At 47.8% G+C, this 24,871-nt stretch overlaps 1 protein-coding gene across 3 annotated transcripts in view; it reads left to right on the top strand.

Annotated features, from left to right (window-relative positions):
* Positions 1 to 22,176, top strand: part of GATA4 (GATA binding protein 4) — a 45,988-nt gene extending 23,812 nt beyond the window's left edge. Inside the window, exons 2-6 of one of the 3 annotated variants that reach the window (XM_059926204.1) lie at positions 11,362 to 11,528; positions 12,545 to 12,670; positions 19,144 to 19,231; positions 20,797 to 20,924; positions 21,994 to 22,176. In XM_059926204.1, the coding sequence (XP_059782187.1) occupies positions 11,362 to 11,528; positions 12,545 to 12,670; positions 19,144 to 19,231; positions 20,797 to 20,924; positions 21,994 to 22,176 (692 nt within the window). Of the gene's footprint in view, positions 1 to 11,358; positions 11,529 to 12,544; positions 12,671 to 19,143; positions 19,232 to 20,796; positions 20,925 to 21,993 lie in introns of those variants that run through there. The other 2 variants (XM_059926203.1, XM_059926205.1) reach the window with 2 other exon arrangements.
* The last annotated feature ends 2,695 nt before the right edge of the window (positions 22,177 to 24,871 follow it).

Here is a 24,871-nt window from a genome sequence, read left to right as displayed (position 1 = left end):
AGTTCTACACCGTAGCGCCGCTCCCCTTCTGAAAGGCGTAAATCTCCCCTGAAATGCCTCCCTAGCCTTCAGAGCAATAAAGAGGTCACATTATATCTCCATAAATCTCCCCCGGCTGGCTGGCTGGCTGCTGCCATTCCAGGAGGTGAAAGGAAAGTTGTTTCCTTTTGACGGCCACTGGGCTGGAAGGAAAAGCCTTTTCCCTCCAGACCCATTGTCTTGATCCCTGAGGGAGCTGGTCTGGCAATTTGTTCAGTATTTCCTTTCCCTCCTGCCAGCTTGTCACAAGCTTAAAGAGGGGTTGCAGAGTCAAACGGGCCCAGACTGCCTTGGTATAAGTCTCTGCCTATGACCCTGATAAAGGGCCTGGCGATAGCTCCCTCTCAGTCTTCCTAATTAATAAAAGGAACAAGGTCTAAACAAGCGGTGTGCATGGGTGTAACTGAGCATTAGAAGCCAAGCCAGATCCGCCGGGGTCTGGGGCCTAAGCCTGCCGAGGAGGCAAGGCTGGGGGGCCCTTGGGACAGGAACCAGTGTGCTCTGAGAGATGACAGCAGGTCGGTTAGACTGAGAACCCGCTTGGAAAATGGTGGGAGATAAGATGCTCTTGTGGGAAATCAAAAAAGGGAAACTTCCCTGCTCTAAATGAAACATATTACTACATGAAACAGTGACGATGCTAGTCAGGGCATATTCATTTACTTTATTACTTTATTTAACCTATAAAAGAATTATTTATTGCAATTAGGAAATAAATTAGCATAGTTCAGTATTCAGAATGTTCACAAGAACATACAGTGAACAGTATCCCTGAGCTACCAGGTTACAGTCTCCCTGGAAGCAGGTCATTATTACCAGTTTCTTGTCTATCCTCCTAGAGGTATTTTTACTGTGCATACAAACAAATCTGTGTATAGATGCCTACCTCTTCTTTCTTTAAGAGAGTGTCTTATGCCCTGTTCTGTACCTTCTAATATTTCACAGCATATTTTGGAAAGAATTCCATATCAGTGTATAAAAGATTTTCATTCTTCATGGCTACACAGTGCACCCTAATTGAATTAACAGTAGTTCCATGTTGATGAACATATAAGTTGTTTTCCCAGTCCTCTGCCATTGCAGAAAAAAATGCCACATTGAGTATCCCTGTACGTGAGCCATTTTACGCAAGTGCCAGTGCATCTGCAGGATAAATTCCTGGAAGTGGAATTTCTAGATCAAGTGTGCAAGTGTTTATACTCTTCCTGAGATACTGTCATGTTGCCCACCTCCCTAGCCCCAGGCAGTACCATGTCCTGCTCTCCATCAATATCTGCCTGCTTGTTTCCCCACACCCCCCTCCCAGGGCACAATTAGGTAACTGAGGCAGGCTGGCAGGAGGCCTGGACTCCACGGAGCCAGAACCAGCGCCGGACTTTGTCCACAGCAAGATTGGCAGGCAGCTTTTGGGCTTCCCTGGTGGCGCAGTGGTTGAGAATCCGCCTGCCAATGCAGGGGACACGGGTTCGAGCCCTGGTCTGGGAAGATCCCACATGCAGCGGAGCAACTAAGCCCATGAGCCACAACTACTGAGCCGGCACGTCTGGAGCCTGTGCTCCGCAACAAGAGAGGCCGAGACAGTGAGAGGCCCGCACTCCATGATGAAGAGTGGCCCCCGCTCGCCGCAACTAGAGAAAGCCCTCGCACAGAAACGAAGACCCAACACAGCCCAAAAAAATAATAAATAAATAAATATTTTTTAAAAAAGTACCAATGACCAATAAATATATTAAAATATATTCACCCTTACTATATAAAAAAAAAAAGATTGGCAGGCAGCTTTTGATTAGCTTGTCATACATCCCCACACTTTCTGGTCCTGCCCCCTGTGGAAAGGACCTTCGTCTTTCCCTCTGTGGGGTGGAAAGAACAGTCTGTGCCATAGTGGATACCTGAGCCCAGAGAGGGCCACCTTTGTGGGAGGGGAGGCACCTGGGCCCGCGGTGGAGAAGACACTTTGTCATTGGAATGAGAGGATCATGGGAAACTGAAGAAATGAAGCAGACATCTCTAATCCCTCGACTCCTAGGCAGAGATGCTTTTGAAAATTAAATTAAAAATTGTATTAGTGTTTGGGATTCACAGATACGCACTAGAATATGTGAAAAAAAATGGTATTAGTTATTTTGTAACAGCCTTATTAATATGCATTATGCAAGTAATACGTAATTTACATTGTGTAAAGTTCACTCATTTAAAGTGTGCAATTCAGTGGATTTTAGTATATTCACAGAGTTGTGCATCCGTCTCACAATCAACCTGAGAACATTTTCATCGCTCCAAGAAGAACCCTGAACCTATTAACAGTCACTCCCATTCCCTCTGCCCCAGCCCCTGGCAACCGCTAACCGACTTTCTGTCCCTGTGTATTTGCCCATTCTGGGCATTTCGTATGAATGGAACCGCACACTCAGTGGTCTTTTGTGACCAGCTTCTTTTACGGTACATGATATTATTTTTAACCATCCATTTCCCCCAAGCTCAGGGCTTTTTTTTTTTTTTTTTTTTTAATTTATTTATTTATTTATTTATGGCTGTGTTGGGTCTTCGTTTCTGTGCGAGGGCTTTCTCTAGTTGCGGCAAGCGGGGGCCACTCTTCATCGCGGTGCGCGGGCCTCTCACTGTTGTGGCCTCTCTTGTTGCGGAGCACAAGCTCCAGACGCGCAGGCTCAGTAGTTGTGGCTCACGGGCCCAGTTGCTCCGCGGCATGTGGGATCTTCCCAGACCAGGGCTCGAACCCGTGTCCCCTGCATTAGCAGGCAGATTCTCAACCACCGCACCACCAGGGAGGCCCCCGATATTATTTTTAACCATCCATTTCCCCCGAGCTCAGGGCTTTTGCATTGCTGTTCCCTCTGCCTCTAGCCCTGTTCCCCAAATACAGAGATGCTTATTTAATTAGCTGCTGATTTAATGAATTTGAGCTGTGTTACAGGAAGAGAAAATCTTAACATAGTCCATGTAATTGTCATTTTAAAAAATCAACTCAAATGTTCATTTTTTTTTTCCTGCAGCTTAGTTTTCTTACTCATTCCCCTATCAGTGGAGATTTGGGTTGTTTCCAGTGTTTTGCCATGAACATCTTAAAAATAAATATTTCTCTCTTCCTCTGTCTCTCTCTGTGGTGGTGGTGGGGTCCTTTTGATGTATTCTCATGAATTATTAGAGCAGTTTTATCACTAGCAAGAGTGGGCTGGTTTTTAATGCATCATGGAGCACTTTTCCACATCCATCCATCTGTATATATAATTATATATACACATATTCTGTTAGCCGAATTATGATGTTTGTCCAGGAACATGCATCTTGGTGGCCAGGCAGGCAGGCCAGGGGCAGAGCCTTCAGATTTACACCATCCTACTGCTGCCTCATTAGACGCTTTAGGATGCTGATTTGTTGAAATCTGATGGGTCAAAATGCACTGAGTTTCTGTTGTGTGCTGAGCACTGCAGATGGAGTGACCCAGCCTGAGAGCAGCGTGGTGCTTGGAGGGCGAAGATCAGGTCACCAAATGTTCTAGAAGCTTAAGTGAGTGACTCACCATCCCTGGACCTTGGTTTCTTCCACTGCCCATCCACGGAGTCACCCAAACACCTCTTCTAGTTTTCGAGGCTGTGTGCTTGCCCTCCAGAAGCCTTAGAGCCAGCACAGGGCGACCAGGATGAGGGGCCGTTCAAAACTTAACCAGGCCCAGAAAAGGAAGGGTAGGGTTTGGGCTCAGTACCCGGAGTCCAGGAAGTAGCAAACATTTTCAATGGCTGATGGCCACCCAGGGATCCCGTGGCTGTAGCCAAGCCAGAGGCCAAACCCAGCCTGAACCCAGGGAGCTGGGAGGTTGTCAGTGGCCAACTAGAGAACCCAGCATTTAGAGCAGTTTTAGGCACCTCTTTCCTTGCATTCTGCATGCACCCTGCCAGGGAGGTGGTGACACTGGGGAGAAATGAGTGTGCAGGGGACCACAGGGGAGTAAGTGTGTCAGGGTTGTAGGTCTCCCACCTGGAGTTTGGCCGCGAGTGGCCATACGTCTGATTTTAAGCCTGTTGTCCCAGAATTATTGGTAATAAGCACCTTTCGAACCGAACACCGTAGAACTCTACATGGCCATGTGGCAGTCTGTATCCATCATGGACTTAACCTTGCACAATGCAGGAGGCTCAGGACGTCATGGTCACTGAGGGTCAACTGTGAATTCTACAGCACCGAGAAATTTCTCCTGGGCCAGTGACTGACCCATCTGTCATGGGGAAATTTTTACGCTGTAATTATATCCCTACCTGTGGGGATTCTTGAAGGCCACAGAGATGCAGGCTAGGAGGCATTTCCCAAGCTGGTGTGCTGGAGAGCACTGAAACACACGTGCCCTGAGACGCTTCTGTGATCAGATGAGCTGGGTAAACAGGGCATACCTGAGTCCTGGACTTCTTGTGGTCCTCGCCACTAACATGTCACGTTGCGACCCTAGACTATCTTTCACGTACTGATTTTCGAACTGTTCGTGTTGATGCTGTCTGCTGCTGGGAAGAGAAGTGAGTCCCCGACAGGATGGTCAAGCCATCTATCTGCCGGCAGGAGCTGGTGGGACTCTGGGCCCACGGTTAAGAGGCTGCCCAGTCAGTCTGGGTTGAAATCCCAGCTCCTCTATTTCCTGGGCAAGACCTAACTTCTCTGAACCCCAGGGACATTCCTCTTTCCAGGCCTCCCTCCCACCCTGCCCCTGCTGTGCACACAGACGAGGTAGGAGTGGAGGTAGATACTTGGGAGCCTGTAGGTCTTCAAGGGAGGAGCAGGGGGTCCACGGAATGGAAAGATAGAGGCTTGGCTCTTCCCACAGCTCCTTCAGTCACAGGCATTGGTTGCCCAGCGAAGTCTTCGCCTCATGTTTCTCTGTGTGATGTGTAATTTCTCTTAGCTTATTAGGAGGCATAAACTCTTGGGAATATGCTGTAAATATTTTCCTCCAGTCTGTCATAACAAGAGTTGTTCTTCAACCTCTTCTTTCTTTCCCTCCCTCCCCTTTTTTTCTTTCTCTTTCTTTCTTTCTCCCTTCCTTCCTCCCTGCCTTCCTCTCTCTCCCTTTCTTTCTTTCTTTCTTTTTTGTTTCTTTCTTTCTTTCCTCCTTCCTTCCTTCCTTCCTTCCTCTCTCTCTCTCCCTCCCTCCCTCCCTATCTCTTTCTCTCTCTTTCTTTCTTTCTCTCTCCATCCCTCCCTGTTTTTGGTGATTTTGTTCCTTCCTTTCACAATGTCCTTGCTTCTTTGTGATTTTTTTTTTTAACCTGACTCATTCTTTAACTCTCACCTCAAGCCTGAAGCCAGGGTCCTAGGTAAAATGCTGGAGGGATGTGTGTGTGTGTGTGTGTTGGGGGTTGTGGTGGAAATCTATTTCCAGTACAATTGCAATATTCACCTGGAGAAAAGTTTAAAGGTCTCTCATATTATTCCGTGGCTATCCAGAAATGCAGTGCGCTAAATGTTTCATATAGATTATACTCAGCTTCCTTGTTTGTAAATTTCTAAAGCTGTCTGCCCCTCGTGGATCGGGGTCGGGATGTAGTGGATGCTCTCTGTGAACCCCAGCGTTTTGCTCTGGGCGCTCAGAGGCAGGGGCCCCGGCTCAGCTCCCCAGGGCAGCTCCAGCCCAGCCCAGCGGGAACCGCTTCTGTTCAGCAGGAGCTTCCAAAATAGGTGCTCTAATCCCACCAGCCGGACGTTGCCTGAGCTGTGTCCGCCCTCCCCGCGGCAGCAGCCTGTCACAGGCTGGGCCTGACAAAGCCCAGAAGACCGAAGCCTCAGGAGCTGCCCCAAAACCTCGAGGTTTGTTTGCTGCTCACCAGGCGCCAGCCCCTGGGACAGAGCCGGGCCTGTCAGGAAATCCAGGCACAATCTCTGCTGAACTTTGGATGGGACTCGGGGCTGGGGTTCAGCCTGGGACGTCTGGGTGGGGCTGGGGACTTTGTTCCTGAAGCCCCTTTGGCTCCGGGAGGTCTCTGGGCAGCCCCTCCCCTCTCTTTGCCGGCCTGGAATCCCCTCTGGCCTTGATTTGCAGCACTGAGTCGCTACCCTGGGCATGGGTAATTTCCGTTGTATTTGTGTGTCTTCCCTCCCCAGATAGATCGCAGAGAGATCTAGGATGGCTGAGGATGTGCTGCTGGGGGGAGGGCGGGGGCCGGGTAGTGATGCAGTCAGGCGTCATTGCAGTTTGTCACATTTAATGTAATTATTTGCTTTGAGTTGTGCATCCCCAGCTAGACGGAAACAATTTTGGGCAGAGATTTTTGCCCCAACTTTACCTAGTATATCTCTACGTCCAGCATTTGCTACAAAGGCAAATAGAGCAGACACACACGGCAAATGTTTGGGCTCCCCGCCAGAAACCAGATGGACTCAGCACCTGAGGGCTGAGGGACAGGAGGGTCTCTCCCACCCGGGCTCGGGCTCAAGACCCAGCTCCCCTAGCAAGTGGAAGCCCCTCCGAAGAGGGAAGGTGTGACGGACACCCCTGTGGTGGAGCTCAGAGCAGAGCCAGGCTCTATGGCTCTGACCCAGCGGCTGGCACACGCATGGCCCCGTCCCTCAGCCTGAGTCCTCTCCCTCCTCCCCTCCACCTCCCCTCTCTTCCTCTCCTGCCTTGCCTCCTCCCAGCCCTGACTTGCCCGCTGGCCTGTGGGTGGGTTCCCCCAGATGGATGGAGCCGGGCATGAGAGGTCAGGTCCTTACCCGTGATTGCGTCAGCTCTCCGTGGGGAAGTCAGGGTGGGATCCTTCAACCTCCTGGCCCCCATTTTTCTTTCAGGCACTTGGGTGGGAGTAGTCTGCCTTAATTCCTAGGACTATCGGTACTAAATCAGATGCCGAAGAAATTAGGCTGGGTTTGTTCCCCTCTTTAAAAAGAATTTTTTTAAGTGGGGCATGGATGGAAGTGAGGAGTTAGACCCCCATTCTTGGGGTGAGGGCACAATTCATTGTCTGCTTTTGGTTCCTAAAATGATCATGAATTAATATTTCCCATGAGCAGAGCCCCGAGACCTGTCAGCCTGCCTGCAAGTTCATTCCCTGCCCACAGGTCTCAAACTGGGCCAAGTCTGAGAATGATATACAATTTACAATTCTGAGAAAAGGTCAGATACCCAAATCTCCTGGCTCTTTTATCTGTGCCCCCCCCCCAATATCCAGGCACCAAGGTTCTCCCTGGTTGTTCCCACTCCCTCCGAAACCCTCCAACCCTGACAATAACCCATCATTGTTATCTCATGTGGTGTTTGCAAAGCACTTTACAGCCATTGTTGTGAGTTTTTCCTCTTATTTACAAAGTACTTTACAACTATTATTACAAGTCTTTTCTCTGAATGTGGGGTAAAGCTGACCCACTTCCGAGAGAGCTGGATTCCCACTGCCTTCTAAGTGGTTGGTCCAGTTCCCGTGATGCCCAGCACTGGGTGGGTGGGGCTTTCGTAAGGCAAGGCCATGGCTGTGCCCTTCCTTATTCGCGATGGGGCTGCTGCCCACTTGCCCTCGGGAAGTTCCACCGAGTGCCCGTGTGATGCAGTGGTTGTTAGCAGGCTTCACACCATCAGATGATGGTGCTGGTTTGGGGCTCCCAGCCTGTCACCTCCCACCTCCCCCAGAGTGGGTGCTAAACAGCAGGGTTTGAACCTCTTTCTCTCCCTTCTTCAGTTCAAGGGGGGAAATATATGTTATGTGTCAGATGTAAGAGAGTAAAACAGTCCCTTCCCCCAGAGTGTACTGGGAGTTGCTTGAAGTGATCAAAAAAATTTTTTTGTTTCGTTCTTATTTTTTTTTCATATTTTAAAAACTAAGCAATTATAACAGTACAGAACGGTGTTTTTAAAAATGAAAAGTCCGGGGACTTCCCTGGTGGCACAGTGGTAAGAATCCACCTGCCAAAGCAGGGGACACGGCTTCGAGCCCTGGTCTGGGAAGATCCCACATGCCGCGGAGCAACTAAGCCCATGCGTCACAACTACTGAAGCCCATGTGCCACAACTACTGAAGCCCACGCGCCTAGAGCCCGTGCTCCACAACGAGAGAAGACACTGCAATGAGAAGCCCGCGCACTGCAAAGAAGACCCAGTGCAGCCAAAAATAATTAAGTAAATTTAAAAAATAAAAATGAAAAGTCTATACAATTTGATTAGCCTAATAGAAGCCCCTTCCTGGTGGTCTCAGCTGCCATCACCGTGTATTTGGTGTTTTGCGTGATGCATTTTTCATTTAACATGGGAGGTAGGCATTTTTCTTTATTGTTAGATTGTCTTTGTCATCATCATTTACAATTATGTAACGTTCCATTGAGTGGGTCAGATGGCAAGATTTTCTGGTAGAAGATATGGAAACTTTGCCCATTTGGAGGTGTAGTGGGTTGTAAGGAGATGTGGTGCGTCTGACGGATGCTTTTAGGAAGCACGGCCTTCACCTCCCCATCCTTCCTTTGGCTGCTGTTGTGACGCCTGACTCTTCAATCTGGGACTTCTGCACTTCCTACCCTAGGCAAGAAGTCTCTGCCACCATAATGCCCAACTTGTTTAAGATATGTGGCCCAAATGAATTCAGTAATATTTACTCATTATTGATACTCTGGCCCAATCTGCCCAACCAGGTCATTAGCATTCTGAGCTCCTGTGACATCTATCGGAGTGCTGAAATAGCAGACGCTCAGGAAGTATTTGTCGGTGACAGATACACACTTGCCAACCTCCAGTGCCTTTCCCCAGCCTGTAAAATGGTTGCTTGACTGTGTAACCCGTTCCGTGTGGCAAGAAGGCATTTCTAAGGCAAGCCTCGGTGCTGGGTTCTCAAGGTAGTCAGACCAGTAACCGGCAGAGAGACCAGGACTGCTAGGGAGGCTTCTGGGCTGAGACCCTGTCCTGGATGTAAAACAATAAATACGAAGAGAAAAGGGAATCTCCCCTCCAGAGAAGAGGAGTGGATGGAGAAAGACCCTCTCCCTGTGCAGCCTTCTTTAGATGAACTGGAACGTAGGAAAGAGGTTGGTTTGCTTATCTTCAAAAGGAAAAGAGTGTGAATCTTCATCGGTGAGAGGCACGTTCTGAAATATTTATGAGTGAAATGACAGAATGTCTGGGATTTTCTTCAAAAGAAATCAGGATGGGGGAAAGTGGGTGGAGGTATACATGAGACAAGATTGGCCACAAATTGTTGGAAGCTGGATGGTGCTTAAATAAGAGCTCATTTTCCTATTTGGGCCACTTTTTAATATGTTTACATTTTTTTTCATTGTTAAAAAAAAAATAGACTAATTGGGTTGTGCTCGGTTTGGACTGGAAAGGTGACGTAAAAAGCCCTCCATCGTGATTTAGACAGGAATGCAGAGGATTAATTTAGAGGCTGTAGCGCCATCTAGTGTTGATTGCAAACACGCTGCAAAATGAGGACATTGCCAGCGCCCCTCCTTGGTCTGAGGGCCTTTTGTGAGCCCCCCTGGCCTCTCCAGTCCCCTCACCGGAAGGCTGGGCCGAGGGAGCAGGGCCACCGGGCAAGGGCAGGTGGAGGGTGACGGTGCAGGTTGTTCACTCCACGCCTCCCCCCGGGTTTGGGGAAGCAAGCCGAGAACAGGAGTCATCGTGTCATGTGCGGCTCTCAAGGCAAGTGACCTTGCTGGAGGGTTCTCAGTGTGACCCAGGTGCAAAAATAGCCTCTCTTGTGACCGGTGTGTGCTCAGCTCCCCGGCCTGAGCAAACAGCCCCTCACACCTGCACACTGTTTACTCATAGTTACTTGTTTGCAGGTGCAAATGACTGTTTGTGTACCCAGAGCTGAGGAGAGGGCCTCCACCATCCTCTTCTCCAGCCCGAGTTCCCTCAGAGCAGGTAGCGAGGCCACAGAACTAGCAGAATGTGCGGCCTTAAACCCCAGGGTAAGGGGCTAGGCTGGTGGAGGGAGAGCTGTTACCCTCCTCCCCAAGTCTCCCTCGTGAACTAGAGAAAAATCCACTTTTGCCTCTGGTAGTAGGACAAGAACAATCTGAACACCAGGGTGGCTGTATTTAGGGACAGAAAATTTAGAAAGGATATAAACATTTTCAAAATAGTAAGCATTTTGTATACATGGAGTATACTTGGAGTCAGAGAGACTTCTGGAAGTTCTGAGCCAGGCTTTATGTAGATGACAAGGAATAAGGAAACTGGCCCAGCCTGTCTCAGCAGGATGACTGAAATGGCCATGAGCGAGATGAGTCAACTGTTAAATTCTATAGACATGGAAGACAAAGGTGATGGGGAGGGAGGGGCGTGTGAGTGAGTGTAGGGCAATGGCAGGGATGGCCACGTTCCTGTGGACGGGTTCCACTCTAAAGCACCATTGCTCATAATATGCACCTTTATTTTATGTTCCAATAAGCAGGGAAAATGTCAAACTATGACACAGCATATCATACAGATACATTGAAATGAGAAAAATGAATTACAGTCTTTTTCTGCAGGAAAGTTTGAAAATTTCAAGAACTTTCAGAAAAAGATAGTCCCTCTGGCTCAGTAATTCTACGTCTAGGGGAGTATCCTAAGGAATAACCAGAAATGCTAAGATTAGTTTTCAAAATGAGCGGTGTCTACAAAACAAAAGTCAGAAACTGGCTAAGCAGAAGTTCAATGAGAATAGTTAAAGGATGGCGCAGTACTAGCATGGGATAATATACACTAAAATACATTTATGAAGAATTTCTAACATGGGAAAATGCTTTGGTATGAAGTGAAAAAACGGGCTCAAAATGATACAGCTTGACCTCAAGTAGACAAAAATATGTCAATATATAAAACATTGCAAAGGATCTAACAGAACAAAATGTTAATAACATGGTGATCTTTGAGTTACAGGATTATGTATGATTTCTATATTTTTTTTACACATTCCAGCATTTAATTGTCCCGAAGTAAATATTTATTATATTTTTATTGAAAAGGAAATGGAATCTCAATTTTGAAAGGGAAAAAAGAGAGAAAGAAGGTCTTGAGTGGAACTCAGTGTTAGGTGAACCCCCCCCCGCCCCAGGCTCTGAAGGAGAGAGAAATCCAGGCGCTGGTGGTCTCTGCCACACTCCCTTCCCTTTCTCATGACTAGGGAGAGCCTGCTGTGTCTGGGATGCGGGGGGTGAGGTCCGCTTGCCAGGACAGCCCTCTGAGCCGGTTCCCAAGGGTTAGGGCCGAGCGAGGAAAAGCCAGGCAGCCCAAAGCGATCCGTCTTCCACTCCTTGCAAGGAGAGGGCATTATTTCCTTGGTGTCTAGATTCTCCGCTGTGAGATTTCTGGCATAAACAGAGAACTAATCCTCTGTGTTGTTTCCCACCCAGTAGATATGTTTGACGACTTCTCGGAAGGCAGAGAGTGTGTCAACTGCGGGGCCATGTCCACCCCGCTGTGGCGGCGGGATGGGACGGGACACTACCTGTGCAACGCCTGCGGCCTCTACCACAAGATGAACGGCATCAACCGGCCCCTCATCAAGCCCCAGCGCCGCCTGGTAAGCCAGTGCCGGGCGCCCAGCAGCCAGACTTCTCTCCTTCTGTCAGCTCCTGGCTTCAGGACTCGGCCTTGGTGGGAAATTCCTGGTTTTGAATTTGGGGCTTCAAGTCATGTTTCAGAGAAGGTGAAGGGCTGGGTGAGTGGCACCTAGTAATTTCTTACACCTTCAGAGTTGGCTTGAGCTACGAGGACGGTCCAGACCATTTAGTTCAACCCCTTAATTATGCAGAAGTGAAGAGTGAGGCTCAGAAAAGCTAATGGCCTTGCCCATGGTCACTTAGATACTGAGTCTCCCCTTGGGGACCAGAGTCCAGACTTCCCGCTCCCCGACCCAGCGTTGTCTGGTGTATCTCCTGTGTTCACATCAACTCCACGAGGAAAGCAAATTCATCCTTTCTGTGTTGTGACTTACCCTGTTTTCAGTTGATCCCTTGATAAACCCAAAGACCAGGGAGATTATGGGGGGCGTGCTGGGCCCTGTGGCTGGGGAAGAGTTGGAACCAAGTTTTTGTCTCCTACTTTCCTGGTCTTTTCTACTAAAATTTGATTTTGACCAATTCGAACTAGCTTTCACAGATATTAGGGAAAGAAGAACAGAGGGGATAAACCCTGGTGCTTCCCTTTCCTGAGGTCAGTCTTTGAAGACACTCAGACACAGTAATTCCTCACCCCCACTCACTCCCGGCACCTGAGGCCCGGATTCATTCTACTTTGGGGAGAAGCTTTTCTGCCTACAGCATGCAGGGCTTGCTGGGCTTTTCCCTGACGCGAGTGACTGATAATGTTGCTGACGCCGCAGTTATGACCAGGATTTGCCATCCCCTGCAGCACAGCCCTTTTGCTCCCGCGCCCCCAGGAGAGGCTTAGGGACGCGGCATCCGAGCATCCGGTGCGGTGGCTGGTCTGAGACTCTCACACAGCCATGCCCCTCGCTCGCTGCCGGTGAAGCAAGATGCTGCGGCGCCTGCTGTGTCCTTGTCCTTGGACCTGAAGGGTCTGTCTCCTGTGTTGCAGTCCGCCTCCCGCCGAGTGGGCCTCTCCTGCGCCAACTGCCAGACTACCACCACCACTCTGTGGCGCCGCAACGCCGAGGGCGAGCCCGTGTGCAACGCCTGCGGCCTCTACATGAAGCTCCACGGCGTAAGCGTCCCCCCGACCGTGTCCCGCGCTTTCCTCCACCGCTCGGGTCTCACCCCTCTTCCTCCCTGCAGATCATAATTCATTTTCTCCTTCTTAACAAAGAAATGTAGATCTGGAAGGGACCTTAGAGACTGTCGTAGTGCGTTAGGGTTGCTATAGCAATACCATAGACTGGGCGGCTTAAACAATAGCAATTAACGTCCATGGTTCTAGAGGCTGGAGCTCCGAGATCAGAGGCCAGCAGGGTCGAGGGAGGACCCCCTGTCCAGTGGCAGGCTTCTCTCACTGTGTCCTCACTCGGTGGAAGGGGCAAAGGAGCACTGTGGGGTCTCTATTATAAGGGCACTAATCCCATTCATGAAGGCTCCATCCTCATGACCTCATCACCTCCCAAAGGCCCCACTTCCTAATACCATCACCTTGCACGTTAGGTTTGTGCACATATGAATTTGAGAGGGACACAAACACTCAGACCTTAACAGAGACATTACTATGGAACATCATTTCCATCTTTAACATTACATAAGTCTAATTCCCATTTCACAGTTGAAGAGACTAAAAAATAGTCTATATGTGTGGTAGTATGGTATATAACAAAGGTAACAATTCAATGGATAAGGGATAGCTTTTTAAGAATGATTGTATTGACATAATCTGGAAAACAAAAACAAAACTTGACTTCTACCTCCTACCAAAAGCAAAAGTAAACTTGGATGTATTAAAGATATGAAACGTAAAACATCTTTAAATAGAGACAATAAAAATACTAGAAGAAAATGTAGAGGGGGAGTATTTATATAACCTTGGGGATGGGAGGAGAAGTTTTCTTCAGCAAGTTTTCAAAACTCTTAAGCCATAAAAGAAAACTTAGATATATTTGATTGTATAACATTTCATATTAGTGTATGGAAAAAGATACCCCAAGAAAGTAAAACCAATACACACATACATGAGAAAAAGGATTAATATTTCCAGAATACAGAGAGCTTCTACAAGCCTCTTTTTTTTCTGGCCACACGGCTTGTGGGATCTTAGTTCCCCAACCAGGGATCGAACTCAGGCCCTTGGCAGTGAAAGTGCAGAGTCTTAACCACTGGACCGCCAGGGAATCACCAAAGCTGTTTACGTTCTAATTTGGAACAATCTCCATTACATAGTGCTTAAAAATGAAGTCCGTGCAGAACACTGTACATAGCATGGTTCCAGTTTTATAAAGAAAGAGGGAGAACATAATTTATATGTAGTTGCTTATATATACATTGAACACTTTTGGATGGACGAATACACATACATATGTATATAGATACGTACATGTGCACACATGTTTGAGAACTTCTTAAAATGTAAGAAACAGGCTGTTATTCCAATTGCCTCATGGGCAGAGGATTGATAGTAGTAAGATGGGAGGGGTTGTTATTAACTTAATCTCATGCATCTTTTCATGTTTTCTTGTTATAATGAGCTTAAAAATGTCTAAAAATAGAGAAAGCCCACGCACAGCAACAAAGAGCCAACACAGCCAAAAAAAAAAAAAAAGTCTAAAAATATAGTTAAGAATACTCATAAGAAAACATATTGACCCTTGAACAATGCAGGGGTTAGGGGTGCTGACCTTCTGCAGTCGAAAATCCATGTCTAACCTGTAGTCTGCCCTACATGTACGTGATTTCTCCTTACCTGTGGTTCCACATGTGCAGAGTCAACCAACCACGGATCATGTAGTGCTGTAGTATTTACTATTGAAAAAAAATCCCCATTTAAGTGGACCCATGCAGTTCAAACCCATGTTGTTCAAGGGTCAACTTTTGCAAGAAGTGTATACAAGGATACTTGTTGAATCATTGTAATAATGAAAATGGAGAAAAAAAACCTTTGGGAGGAAAATGGTTAAAGAAACTATTGTTCTTCAATAGGGGAACGATAAAAGGAACTGATAGAGGAATATTATGTAGGTATTAAAAGGATTGTGTCTGTAAAAGATTAGAAATAGAATTACTATATGATACAGCAATCTATTTCTGGTATAGATCCAAAAAGAATTGAAAGCAGAAGCTCAAACAAATATTTGTATGCTCATGTTCACAGCAGCATTATTCGCAATAGCCAAAAGGTGGAAGCAACCCATGTGTCCATTGATGGACGGATGGATAAGCAAAATGTGGTCTACACATACAATGGGATATTATTCAGCCTTCAAAAGGAAGGAAGTTCTGACACAGGCTACAACATGGATAGACCTTGAGGACATGGTGCTAAATGAAAGAAGCCAGTCACAAAAGGACAAACACAGTGTGATTCCACTTATATGAGGTCCCAGAGGAGTCAAATTCCTAAAGACAGAAAGTAGAATAGTGGTTGCCAAGGGCTGAGGGGAGGGAGAAGTGAGGAGTGACCATTTAATGAGCACAGAGTTCAGTTCTGCAAAATGAAAAGTGTTCTGGAGATGGATGGTGGTGATGGTTCATAGCAATGCAAGTATACTTTTTTTTTTTTTAAGGAGTCTTGAAATTTTATTCAGTTTCAAGGGTACAGACAAGAAGCAAATTTCACAAAGAAATAATGCAGCAATGTAATTACTGGCTTGGATGGCTGTACTTGAGGTTGTTCAGAGTGCTAAGAACTATCTGGATTATCTGCTATCCAGTTTTCTCCATTCTTCAGCTCTTTGCCACACGAGGATCCATTAGTCCTAACTAGAATGGAAATGAGGTGTACTTACAGAGATAATATTTGATTCTTAGGATGCCAGAAAATGTAGAACATCTTTCTGAAGTAATAGAGGCTTCGGTCTGTAAGTGGGTCACTTATTTCCCCAATAGGTTTACCTCTAAGTCAACTTGAAGCACAGCCTTCAGGATTTCAAGCTTAAAAAAATGGTTTAAACTGTTTTCATCCTAAAATATTTTAAAATGGTTACACTGACTGGAAATTCCCTGAAATGAAACAGCTCAGTTATATTTGATAACTTTGTAGCACCCCAAATTCATTAGACACATTTCATGCATAGTTCCCAGACCTGCAGTAATACAACCATAACCATTCTAATCATATCATAGTTTAATAAGTTATTGATTGGTCCCTCTAGATAAAGTCTACAAAGCAAAGGACTGAGCAGATCTGTTGCCACGTCTCCTCAACGGCTCTATAGTAGGCACAAGCAGTTGAGCTTTTATTTTTAACTAAGGTTATTAAGAGTTACTAAACTGACAGTGATAGAGTGAATTTGTAAAGTATCCTTACCATTTTTTCAATTCATTAAGAAACGATGATCTTAGAATAAGGATAAAGCGATGACAGGTGCATTGGAAAATTAAAATGATTGGATTTGATATGGCTGCTAATAGCCCACAGTTAAATAGAAGGAAAAAAAGTGGGGAGGGAAAGGCTTTCTGATCCATACCAAATTTCATACAATTACGCATAAGATTGTGTTTAGGTACAAATCCACTGCAATTCAAGTTTTTAGACAGAGGCCATTTATAAATTCATTATTTTGAAGTCAAAAGTACTTATCTTCTAGATCCCACTTAAATAAAGTCTTCTTAAAAACTTATTTCTTAATAATCATATTTTAAACCACGAGGTTTCAGTAGGCTGGTGAATAGACATACTCTATATCAATACTAGAGGACTAATACTTTACATGAAAGATCATAGCAAGGCAGTTTACCAGAATTCTCAGAAATGCACATTAGCCTATTTTACATGGCACCTGTAAATAGCATCTGAGGAGATTTTTACAAAGATAATTCAGTAGTCTAGGTAATAATGTACACTAAAACTTTGGCACCTGTGTTACATTTTAAATCAACCAATAGTTCTATCAGTTCCTGCAAGCAGCCTACTTGAATATGACAGTCGACTCATCAGTAAAATTTCAATGCCATTTATCAACGTGTTATGATGAACAACTTTAATTAAAATAAATTCATTCGCCTAGGATTTTAATTGATTTTTATAGATGAGAAGGAACCTGAATGATTCTATTTATGATACATTTATAAATCAAGTAAGAATCTGGCAAGACCTCCAAAGCCAGTGGGAAATGATTTGTCTGATGCCTGTGGTGGGAAGGGTATAAAGCACAGCTGTTAAAAGATGGTGACTGGCAGAAAACAAAGTTCTTCTATCTTCTAGTGACCCTGGCAGAAAAAAATACTGCTTCAAGATTTGGACACACATAAAGAAACATCTGCCAATGCAAATGTCTATCACTAGGTCCCCTCTCCTTTTAAAAAAGATATATTAGAACATGCATTCTCAAATGGGGGTGGTGTCACCCCCAAGTAGGACCAAAAAAACCCCTACTCTTTTCATGTATAAAGCAGATATAATACATATACAGCATACCTATGATATTAAAATTCATTGGGGGAATTCCCTGGCGGTCCAGTGGTTAGGACTCCACGCTTTCACTGCCAAGGGCTCAGGTTCAATCCCTGGTTGGGGAACTAAGATCCCACAAGCTGTGTGGCATGGCCAAAAAAAATTCATTGGGGCACTATTTAAAAAAAAAAAGTTTAAAAGGCTTTGGGGGTGGGGTTGATGAAAAAACGTTTTAAGAAACACTGAATTAGTAGTGACTCTCTCAGTCACATGCATTTCTTCTCCCCACCATCACTATGCTATGTCAAAATACCCTGTGGCATTTTTGGTATTTGGAATTTTCATAAGAACATAATGTCTCTAGGACAATACTCCCAGAGTAATTAAGATTAAGAAATTTATCATCAGCTCTAAACACATTTAATTATGGCATCTAAGAGGAGACTTATCCTTAGAAACTGACACCAAGTTAGGGAAATCAATTAACATTTATCTGATCATAATTACGAGTACAATCTTAACATCTATATTAAGAATTACAGGTTTGAGGTTGGCACTGGCAGCTGAAATTCAAAATTGCCACTTAAAATTCAAAATGAAAATCTGCAAAGTGTTTTTAGAAAGCATGCCCTTTCTTTACACTGTACTGTCACAGGTGACTTTATCCGTTAATGCGAGTATACTTGACACTACTGAACTGCACACTTGATAATGCTTACGATGGTAAATTTTATGTGATGTGCATTTTATGACAATTTTTTTTTTTAAAGTACTGAGGTGGGTGGGGATAAACATGAGGACAGGATTCTTCTGAAGTCAGGATGGTCTTCAAGAGGTGGGCGCGGGGCGCGGGGGTAGGGGGCGGCAGAGCGGGGAGGGGAGGATACTTTCCTCCACGAGTGGGAGTGCTGTCTCATCTGACTCTCAGTTGACTAGAAGGCAGTTCAAGTTCACGTATGCTACTGCACTTCTCTTTCTTTCTGGCCGCACCATGCGCGGCTTGTGGGATCTTAGTTCCCTGACCAGGGATTGCACCCGGGCCCTCAGCAGTGAGAGTGCGGAGTTCTAACCACTGGACCGCCAGGGAATTCCCTGCACTTCTTTCTTAACAATTCCACGTTCACACCTCCGAAGTGATCATCACTTGTCCTTCTGTATTTGCAGGTGTGGCCTCTATTAGTCCCATATGGGAGACTAGCACAGACCAGGGGCTAAACAATTTGGTTGGCCAGGCTTGAAAGAAGCCAGATGTGGGGCAGGCACACTATTTTAAAATAGTAGAAAGATGACCCTGCAGGCCTGCCCCCGACCCTTGTGGAGGCATCTTGAATGGCTCAGGGGTGTGATGCCCGACAGTCACTGCTTGTTTAGGAGAACTCAGATGCCCTAACGTGCTGTCAGAAAGCACTCAGGCACTGGCCACAGAGCAGTCTCTCCACCATCGTCCCTGCTGCTCCCGACACCCGTGGAAACCACCACTTGCCCCAGCCAGGCTCAGCACGGTGCAGAGCTGCTCCGTGTAGAGTGACTTTACATCTCCACTCTCCAGGCCGCCTCAGGTTGTGCCCATGATCTCGGCATAACTATTAATAGCACCCCCTTTTCACTCGCACAGTGACCCAGTCTGGCTGATCAGTTAGCGGCTTTGGCACATACTGTTCTTGCTGCTTGAAATGTCTGCCCCTCATCTACTTGACAGTCTCCTACAACCCTGGCATCACCTCCTCAGGGAGGCCTGCCTTGATGTGCCCATGTGCCACTTTCCCTCCCCCAGCCTAGGACACAGTTCAGTGTTTCTTTTCTATTTTCCCTCATCACCTATGAATCTGGTTATCTTCTATTTGTCTGTCTTTCCCAACTGTGAACCTCTGGAGAGAAGGGACTGTGCCTTTAGGTCTTTGTTTCTCCAGAGTTTAGTATAATACCCAGCATGGAATAGACATGCTCAACACATTTTTTTTTGGTAGAATTGATTTCCTGCTCAGCAGGAGTTCCAGGCCTGATTCACTCAGTCTCAGCCCCAAGGTTTGTAGAGGAATTGCATAGATCTGGCCTTCTCATTGTGTATTTGTGTGTGTGTGTGTGTAAATAATGTCACAGATCAGGTACAAATGGAAAACCACGTATATCAACTTGTGACCCCCTAGGTCCCCAGGCCTCTTGCGATGCGGAAAGAGGGGATTCAAACCAGAAAACGGAAGCCCAAGAACCTTAACAAATCGAAGACGCCAGCAGGTGAGAAAAAGATCGATGTGTAATTATATGGATAACTCAGTAGCTCTCAGAGTGTGTGAGCATCGTGTATGCTCAGGTGGGCCAGCCCAGGCTTCCAGGGTGTAATGATAGCATCGTCCGTCCCCAGCTGTTCAGGACAGAATGAATAACCCAGTGCAAAAGTAACATCACCATGGAACATATTGGGAGCTTTTAAAGCAGGCTCAACTCATGTTGTGGCCTGGTTTTTGCCAGTTGCAAAGACTGCAGAGGTCCAGCTGGACCGGTTGAGGGCCTGGAGGAAAAAGGAACATGAGTCGGTCCCTCCATCTTTGGTGCTCCAGCCACTCAGGAACTCACGTTCTTTCAATTCGCTTTGGGCTAAGTGGGGTGAAGGAAGACAGGGTCCTGTGAGTCATGTTCAGATTGGTTTGTAACATTAATTTGTAAGCCAGTGTGTAATTAACATCATGTAGTACTCTGTACTTTGCAAAGCTCCTTCACAAATATTATCTCATTGATCTTTACAGACCCCCATGAGAGCCCATTTATGATCTCCATTTTACTAATGAGCAAGCTGAGGCTCAGAGAGGGCAATGACATCACAAGGGTCACACAGCTGTGAATGGGTAGAGCTGGAATTTAAAGCCAAGTGTTTTCACTTCAGGGTCCATATTCTGTTCAATATATACCCTGCCTTCTCAATTTCTAGATTTCAGAATGAGGACTACTCGGGTCCCCTACCAAGAGCACTCCCTCCTCAGTACCGCTGTCAAATTAAAGATTTCACTGGGAAATGTGGCAGTTGTGGAGAAATTAAGTCGGCTGATATGATGGAAAGTTTATCTTCTAATCTAAGGCCTGACAAAGTCAGATGGATTTCCCTGTTGCACTGCTGAGAACATGACCAAAGTTCTCCTTTTCCAGATTCGACAGTGGCTCGCTCCTTCTGGCAGTCACGTCTTAGCAGATCGTTCAGGGGCTCACACCAGGTCCTCGGCCTTTCTCCCTGCTTCCACATTGTTTATACGAACAGCACCTTCCCCTGGGGAACTTCATCTCTTTGCATGGTGGGGTCCCAGTGGGAGCAGGCGTCGGTTGGGGTGTACAATCCCCTATCCGAAATTCCAAATCCAGGGAGCTAGATTTGGCAGGAAAATGTAATCGGAACTGACACAGGCTAGTTACAGTCTTTATTTATCCCATGTGCGAATATTCCCATGTTTTGCTGTAGAACTATTAATGTATTTAATTACGGGGTGTTGTCCCAGACCCCGCTGCAGGTATTCTGTAATATTCAGTCTTTGCCCTTTTTCAAATCCAAAAGTTTGAATCCTGAGACACATGTGGCCCCAAGCATCTGGGTTAAGGGGTGGTGAGCCCGTCATCTGAAACAGTTCCCTTGAAATTCTGCTACTTCTGCTTCATTGTGAGAACCGTTGCCCTGCACTGATGGAAGGACCCTGCTTCTCTCCCCAGCAAATGTAGACAAGCCGTTAGCGCGGATCTGCCCTGGCTGTCTCCAAGGGCCGCCATCCGTTTGTCCCTGCCCCTGGGCTGGGTGTCCTGACTCTGCCTTGTTCCAGGTCCCTCGGGCAGTGAGAGCCTCCCTCCCACCACCAGCGCTTCCAGCAGCAGCGCGGAAGAGATGCGTCCCATCAAGACAGAGCCTGGGCTGTCATCCCACTATGGGCACGGCAGCTCCCTGTCGCAGGTACTGCTCGTTGGGGGGTAGCCTCCAGGCGGCCAGGCCCCCCGCCCGAGGCGAGGGGCTGTCTGTCTGCACGAGGATATGTTTCAGCACTTCTGATCAAGCTACGGCGATTTGGACACACGACCGTGATGCACGCGTTTAGCAGTTCCTCTGTGCCAGGACCCGTGTGCTGGCACACAGCATTGCTACAACCGGAATCAGAGTGCGGCCGCTGTGTGGGAGGCGGAGCGGGGCTTTCTAGGCCAGTCTGTCTCCTAAGTAAGGGTGGCTTGACCTTGCCCTTGAGGGTGGGTAGATTTTAACAGGAGGAAGGGGAGGAGGAGGCCCCTCCTGGCGTGGGCAAAGGTGTAGAAGCTGCAGAGGGCAGGGCGGGCGGGCTGGGGTTGGTGAGGAGGTCACAGGCAGGATGCCATTGTCATGAGGGCTGGCTGCGGGTCCAGCTTCACACGTGTGTCCAGAAGATGGGCCAGCAGGACCCTCATTTCCCTCTGTCAGATATGATGGCAGTCCTGCTCCTGCAGCCCCTTCCCTGTGTGGTTCCCCCATCCGGGATCAGGATGCCCCCAGGCTTGGTCACGGTCTCCCATTAACTCTGATCTCTTCTCCGCCTGTCCTTGAGGCGGGCGAGTCCTAACGAGCCTTCTGCCGTCAGGGTGAAGAGAAGCTGGTGCCCTGGGGTCAGGAGAGCCAGGAGCCCCTTCTGGGCAAGGGGGGGATGGCTTCCTTCTGAAAATGGAGATTGATGGTGAAAAGACTGTAGAAAATGCCTCGTGTAACCGTCAGAGGCTTCTGAGAAACCAGAATAGTCACAAAGCTACTGGGTCAGTGCTCAGAAGCAGCTGATGAGTCACACAGACCCCCTGCATCCCATAGCACAGGGGTCAGGGGGACAGAGTGCTGCCTGATGCCTCTCCTGCCCTTGTCCTTTGGCCCTGTCCTCTCGTCCCCTTCCTGGGGTGGGAGCCAGCCTGGGCACAGCTGTGGAATGGGGCTCCCCTCTCCAGCCCAGACCCCCTCCTGAGCCCCAGGAGGGATTCCACTGACCGCATCTCATACTTTTCGCTTTCAGACGTTCTCGGTCAGCGCGATGTCTGGCCACGGGTCCTCCATCCACCCGGTCCTCTCGGCCCTGAAGCTCTCTCCGCAAGGTTACGCGTCTTCTGTCAGCCAGTCACCGCAGGCCAGCTCCAAGCAGGACCCTTGGAACAGCCTGGCCTTGGCTGACAGTCACGGGGACATAATCACTGCATAATGTCACCTCCTTCCCTCCTTGGATTCCTGCATGGACTTGGGACTCGGAGGACAGCAGAGATGAGGCGCTGGGCCCCCAGGGGCCGGCCTGCTCTGTCTGGGAATGACTCCAGACAAGAGCTGGGAAGAAACTTGAAGTCAATGATTTGGTTAGGGGAGCGGGCGCTGGGTTTTATTGGATAGCTTTTCAAGGTGGGGGACTGGGGAGAGCGCAGACTCTGATCTGGAAGAGCACCCCTTCACTAGGAGCATACTTAAGCCCCTTCCGCGGAGTTGCAGACTCCTTCTCATTTTCTGCCTCACCACCCCTGACAAGAGACGAGATGTCCTTCTCCCTTGTCTTTCCACCGCTGTGGCCCGAAATGGTGGTTTTTTCCACGGTGTTCCCGGCACGGGGGATCCGAGGGCAGGGTGCCGGGGCCCCTGCTCCAGCCTGAATCAGGGTATCTGATGGACATGTGCTTGGACCCCTCGGCGGGTCCTGCCCTCGCCCAACACTCCCCTTCCGGCTCGGCACACCTGCATCCCTCATACTGAATCTTGACTCCAGAAACACGGGGTAGGGCCAGTGTTACCGGATGCTCCGTGGGGAGATGGAGGAGGGGCCGCTTCTCCCTCCGCAGAGTGGCTTCGGCAAACTCACAATCTGGCAACCTCGCCTCCCCGCAAGTTCCTTCCGCGGCTAAAATCGCTCCTTCTCTTCATCCCCGAGGCCTCTTAAAATAAGCGCCCCTCCACTGCTCTCGGTGATTCAGCTCTGCCCGCAGCTTGAACACGTCCCCAAATCCTTCCACCCCATCACGCTCAGGGGGGTCCTGAGTAAGAACAAAAACGGTTCTGGTGCTGAAGCAAGTTTGACTAGCATTCATCCAAGACTTGAGATCCTTCTAGAGAGGATGTCTAGTGGACACCATCGCGGGGCCTGGGGCCGCGCTGCGTGGGGCGGGCTTGTCAGCCTGGAATTTGCGCATGCGCCATGGTACCGCGGAGACGCGTCTGTTGCCGGGACTGCGGGCCGAGTGCAGCCGAGGGGCGCAGCGCCTGCACCCACGTTCTTTCTCCAGCAGCAATCTTTTGTCCAGGAGGCCAGATGCTAGGGATTTCTCAACATAAATTCAAACCAACACTACACAACTCATGGAAGAAAGACGACGAGTGATGAGAGAAGACACCGGGCGGGCGGCCGTGGCGGGGTGGGGGGGCCCTTCCCACTCTCGCGGGCTGGGAATCGGCCTCCTCTCCACGTTGCTGTCTCTGCCCGTGGCCCTGGGCTCACGAAGACGCTTCCTTCCGTGTCCTGGCTGCCAACAGAATGTAGCTGACTGGCCTTCCTCTGTGCTACTCCAAACACCCAGCCCCCAGCCCAAATCCTCCTGGCGGTAGCAGAGAGTATCTTTAAACCCAGGTTCTGTTTTAATCATCATTTACATCGCTTTCTTCTAAGAAAGCCGCCTTCGTATACCTTCCTTAACCCACAAACCTGCTAACGTTGTCTTAAGGTGAAATGGCTGTAAAATCAGTATTTAACTAATAAATTTATCTGTATTCCTCTTTCCCTTCTCCTCCTCCCTCTGAGGTCTTTCCTGGGAGGTTCGCTGCTGCCGTTTGCAAGGCAGCCCTGAGCCACTGAGGCCCCTTTGCTGATGTGCTCACAGGCTGCGTCTGAATCGTATCTCCCTTCATTCCTTTCGGCAGTTGGCTGAGGCTTCCTCTGTGTGTGACGGGAGCTAGTGACAAGGACTAGCTTCTGACCTTGACAGGTAACCTCTAGGCTTGGTTTCCTAGGAGAGGGTTGGACCAGCCCTTAACTAAATTTCCTGTGGCCCAGAAGTTGCCTCCCAACGAAGGGGGCATTTTTAGACCTCCCCTCGGGCACACCAGTGGCTGGAGCGTGAGGCAGAGCTGCCGGGCCGTGGTCTCTCCAGCCCTCCAGGTTTGAGACGTGCGCAAGACGTGCTCTGCCAGCTTCTCCTTTCTGGTTTGATCCAAACAAGCCCCTGGAGGGGCTCAGTGGTGCTCCACACCAGTGGCACAGAAGGTGAAAATTTCTCCTTTGTCCATTTTGTCTTCACTTTCTTAGTCTACAGAATTGCTTAATTGCTTCATCTTAAAAGTGAGGTGGGGTTGAAGGGAGTGGCCCTAAGGCCTGTGGAACGGAACCCAGACAGGCAAATCCACCCCCACTGATAATTGTTGGCAGTAGTTTCCTGCCTCTCAGCTGGCTTATGCCAAACCCAGTGGGCAACTGGCGGCCTTTGACCTTTCACAACACCCTTGTTATTTTTGAGCAGGTAAGGGAAAAAAAAAAACTATAACAACCATTCTTCTATGTAAAATCGGAAAAGCCTTTTAAGAAATAGCCAAAGCTATTCAACACAGCTACCATCCAAAGGGATGAGTAACCGATAACTCTAGCAAAGAATAAAAAAAGAGATTCAAAACCAAAAATAAAATCTACCAGGATTTATGTTGGCCTTGGGGAGGACGTGTTTTCTGATGATGAAGTCTTTGCTGAGAACATTTTTGCCACTTCCCGTTAGGAATGGTTTTCAGAAGGATATATATATATATATATATATATATATATATATATATACATACATACACACACACACACACACAGTACCAGAAGATTGACCTCATTCCTTATATAGTCATAACTTATGCTTCACCCCAGATGGTAAAATCCAGCTTGA

Source organism: Balaenoptera ricei, chromosome 6, assembly GCF_028023285.1.
Source record: "Balaenoptera ricei isolate mBalRic1 chromosome 6, mBalRic1.hap2, whole genome shotgun sequence".
Lineage (NCBI taxonomy): Eukaryota > Metazoa > Chordata > Mammalia > Artiodactyla > Balaenopteridae > Balaenoptera > Balaenoptera ricei.
The sequence above is the reverse complement of the archived record's forward strand: the minus strand, read 5'-3'. Positions and strand labels throughout refer to the sequence as shown.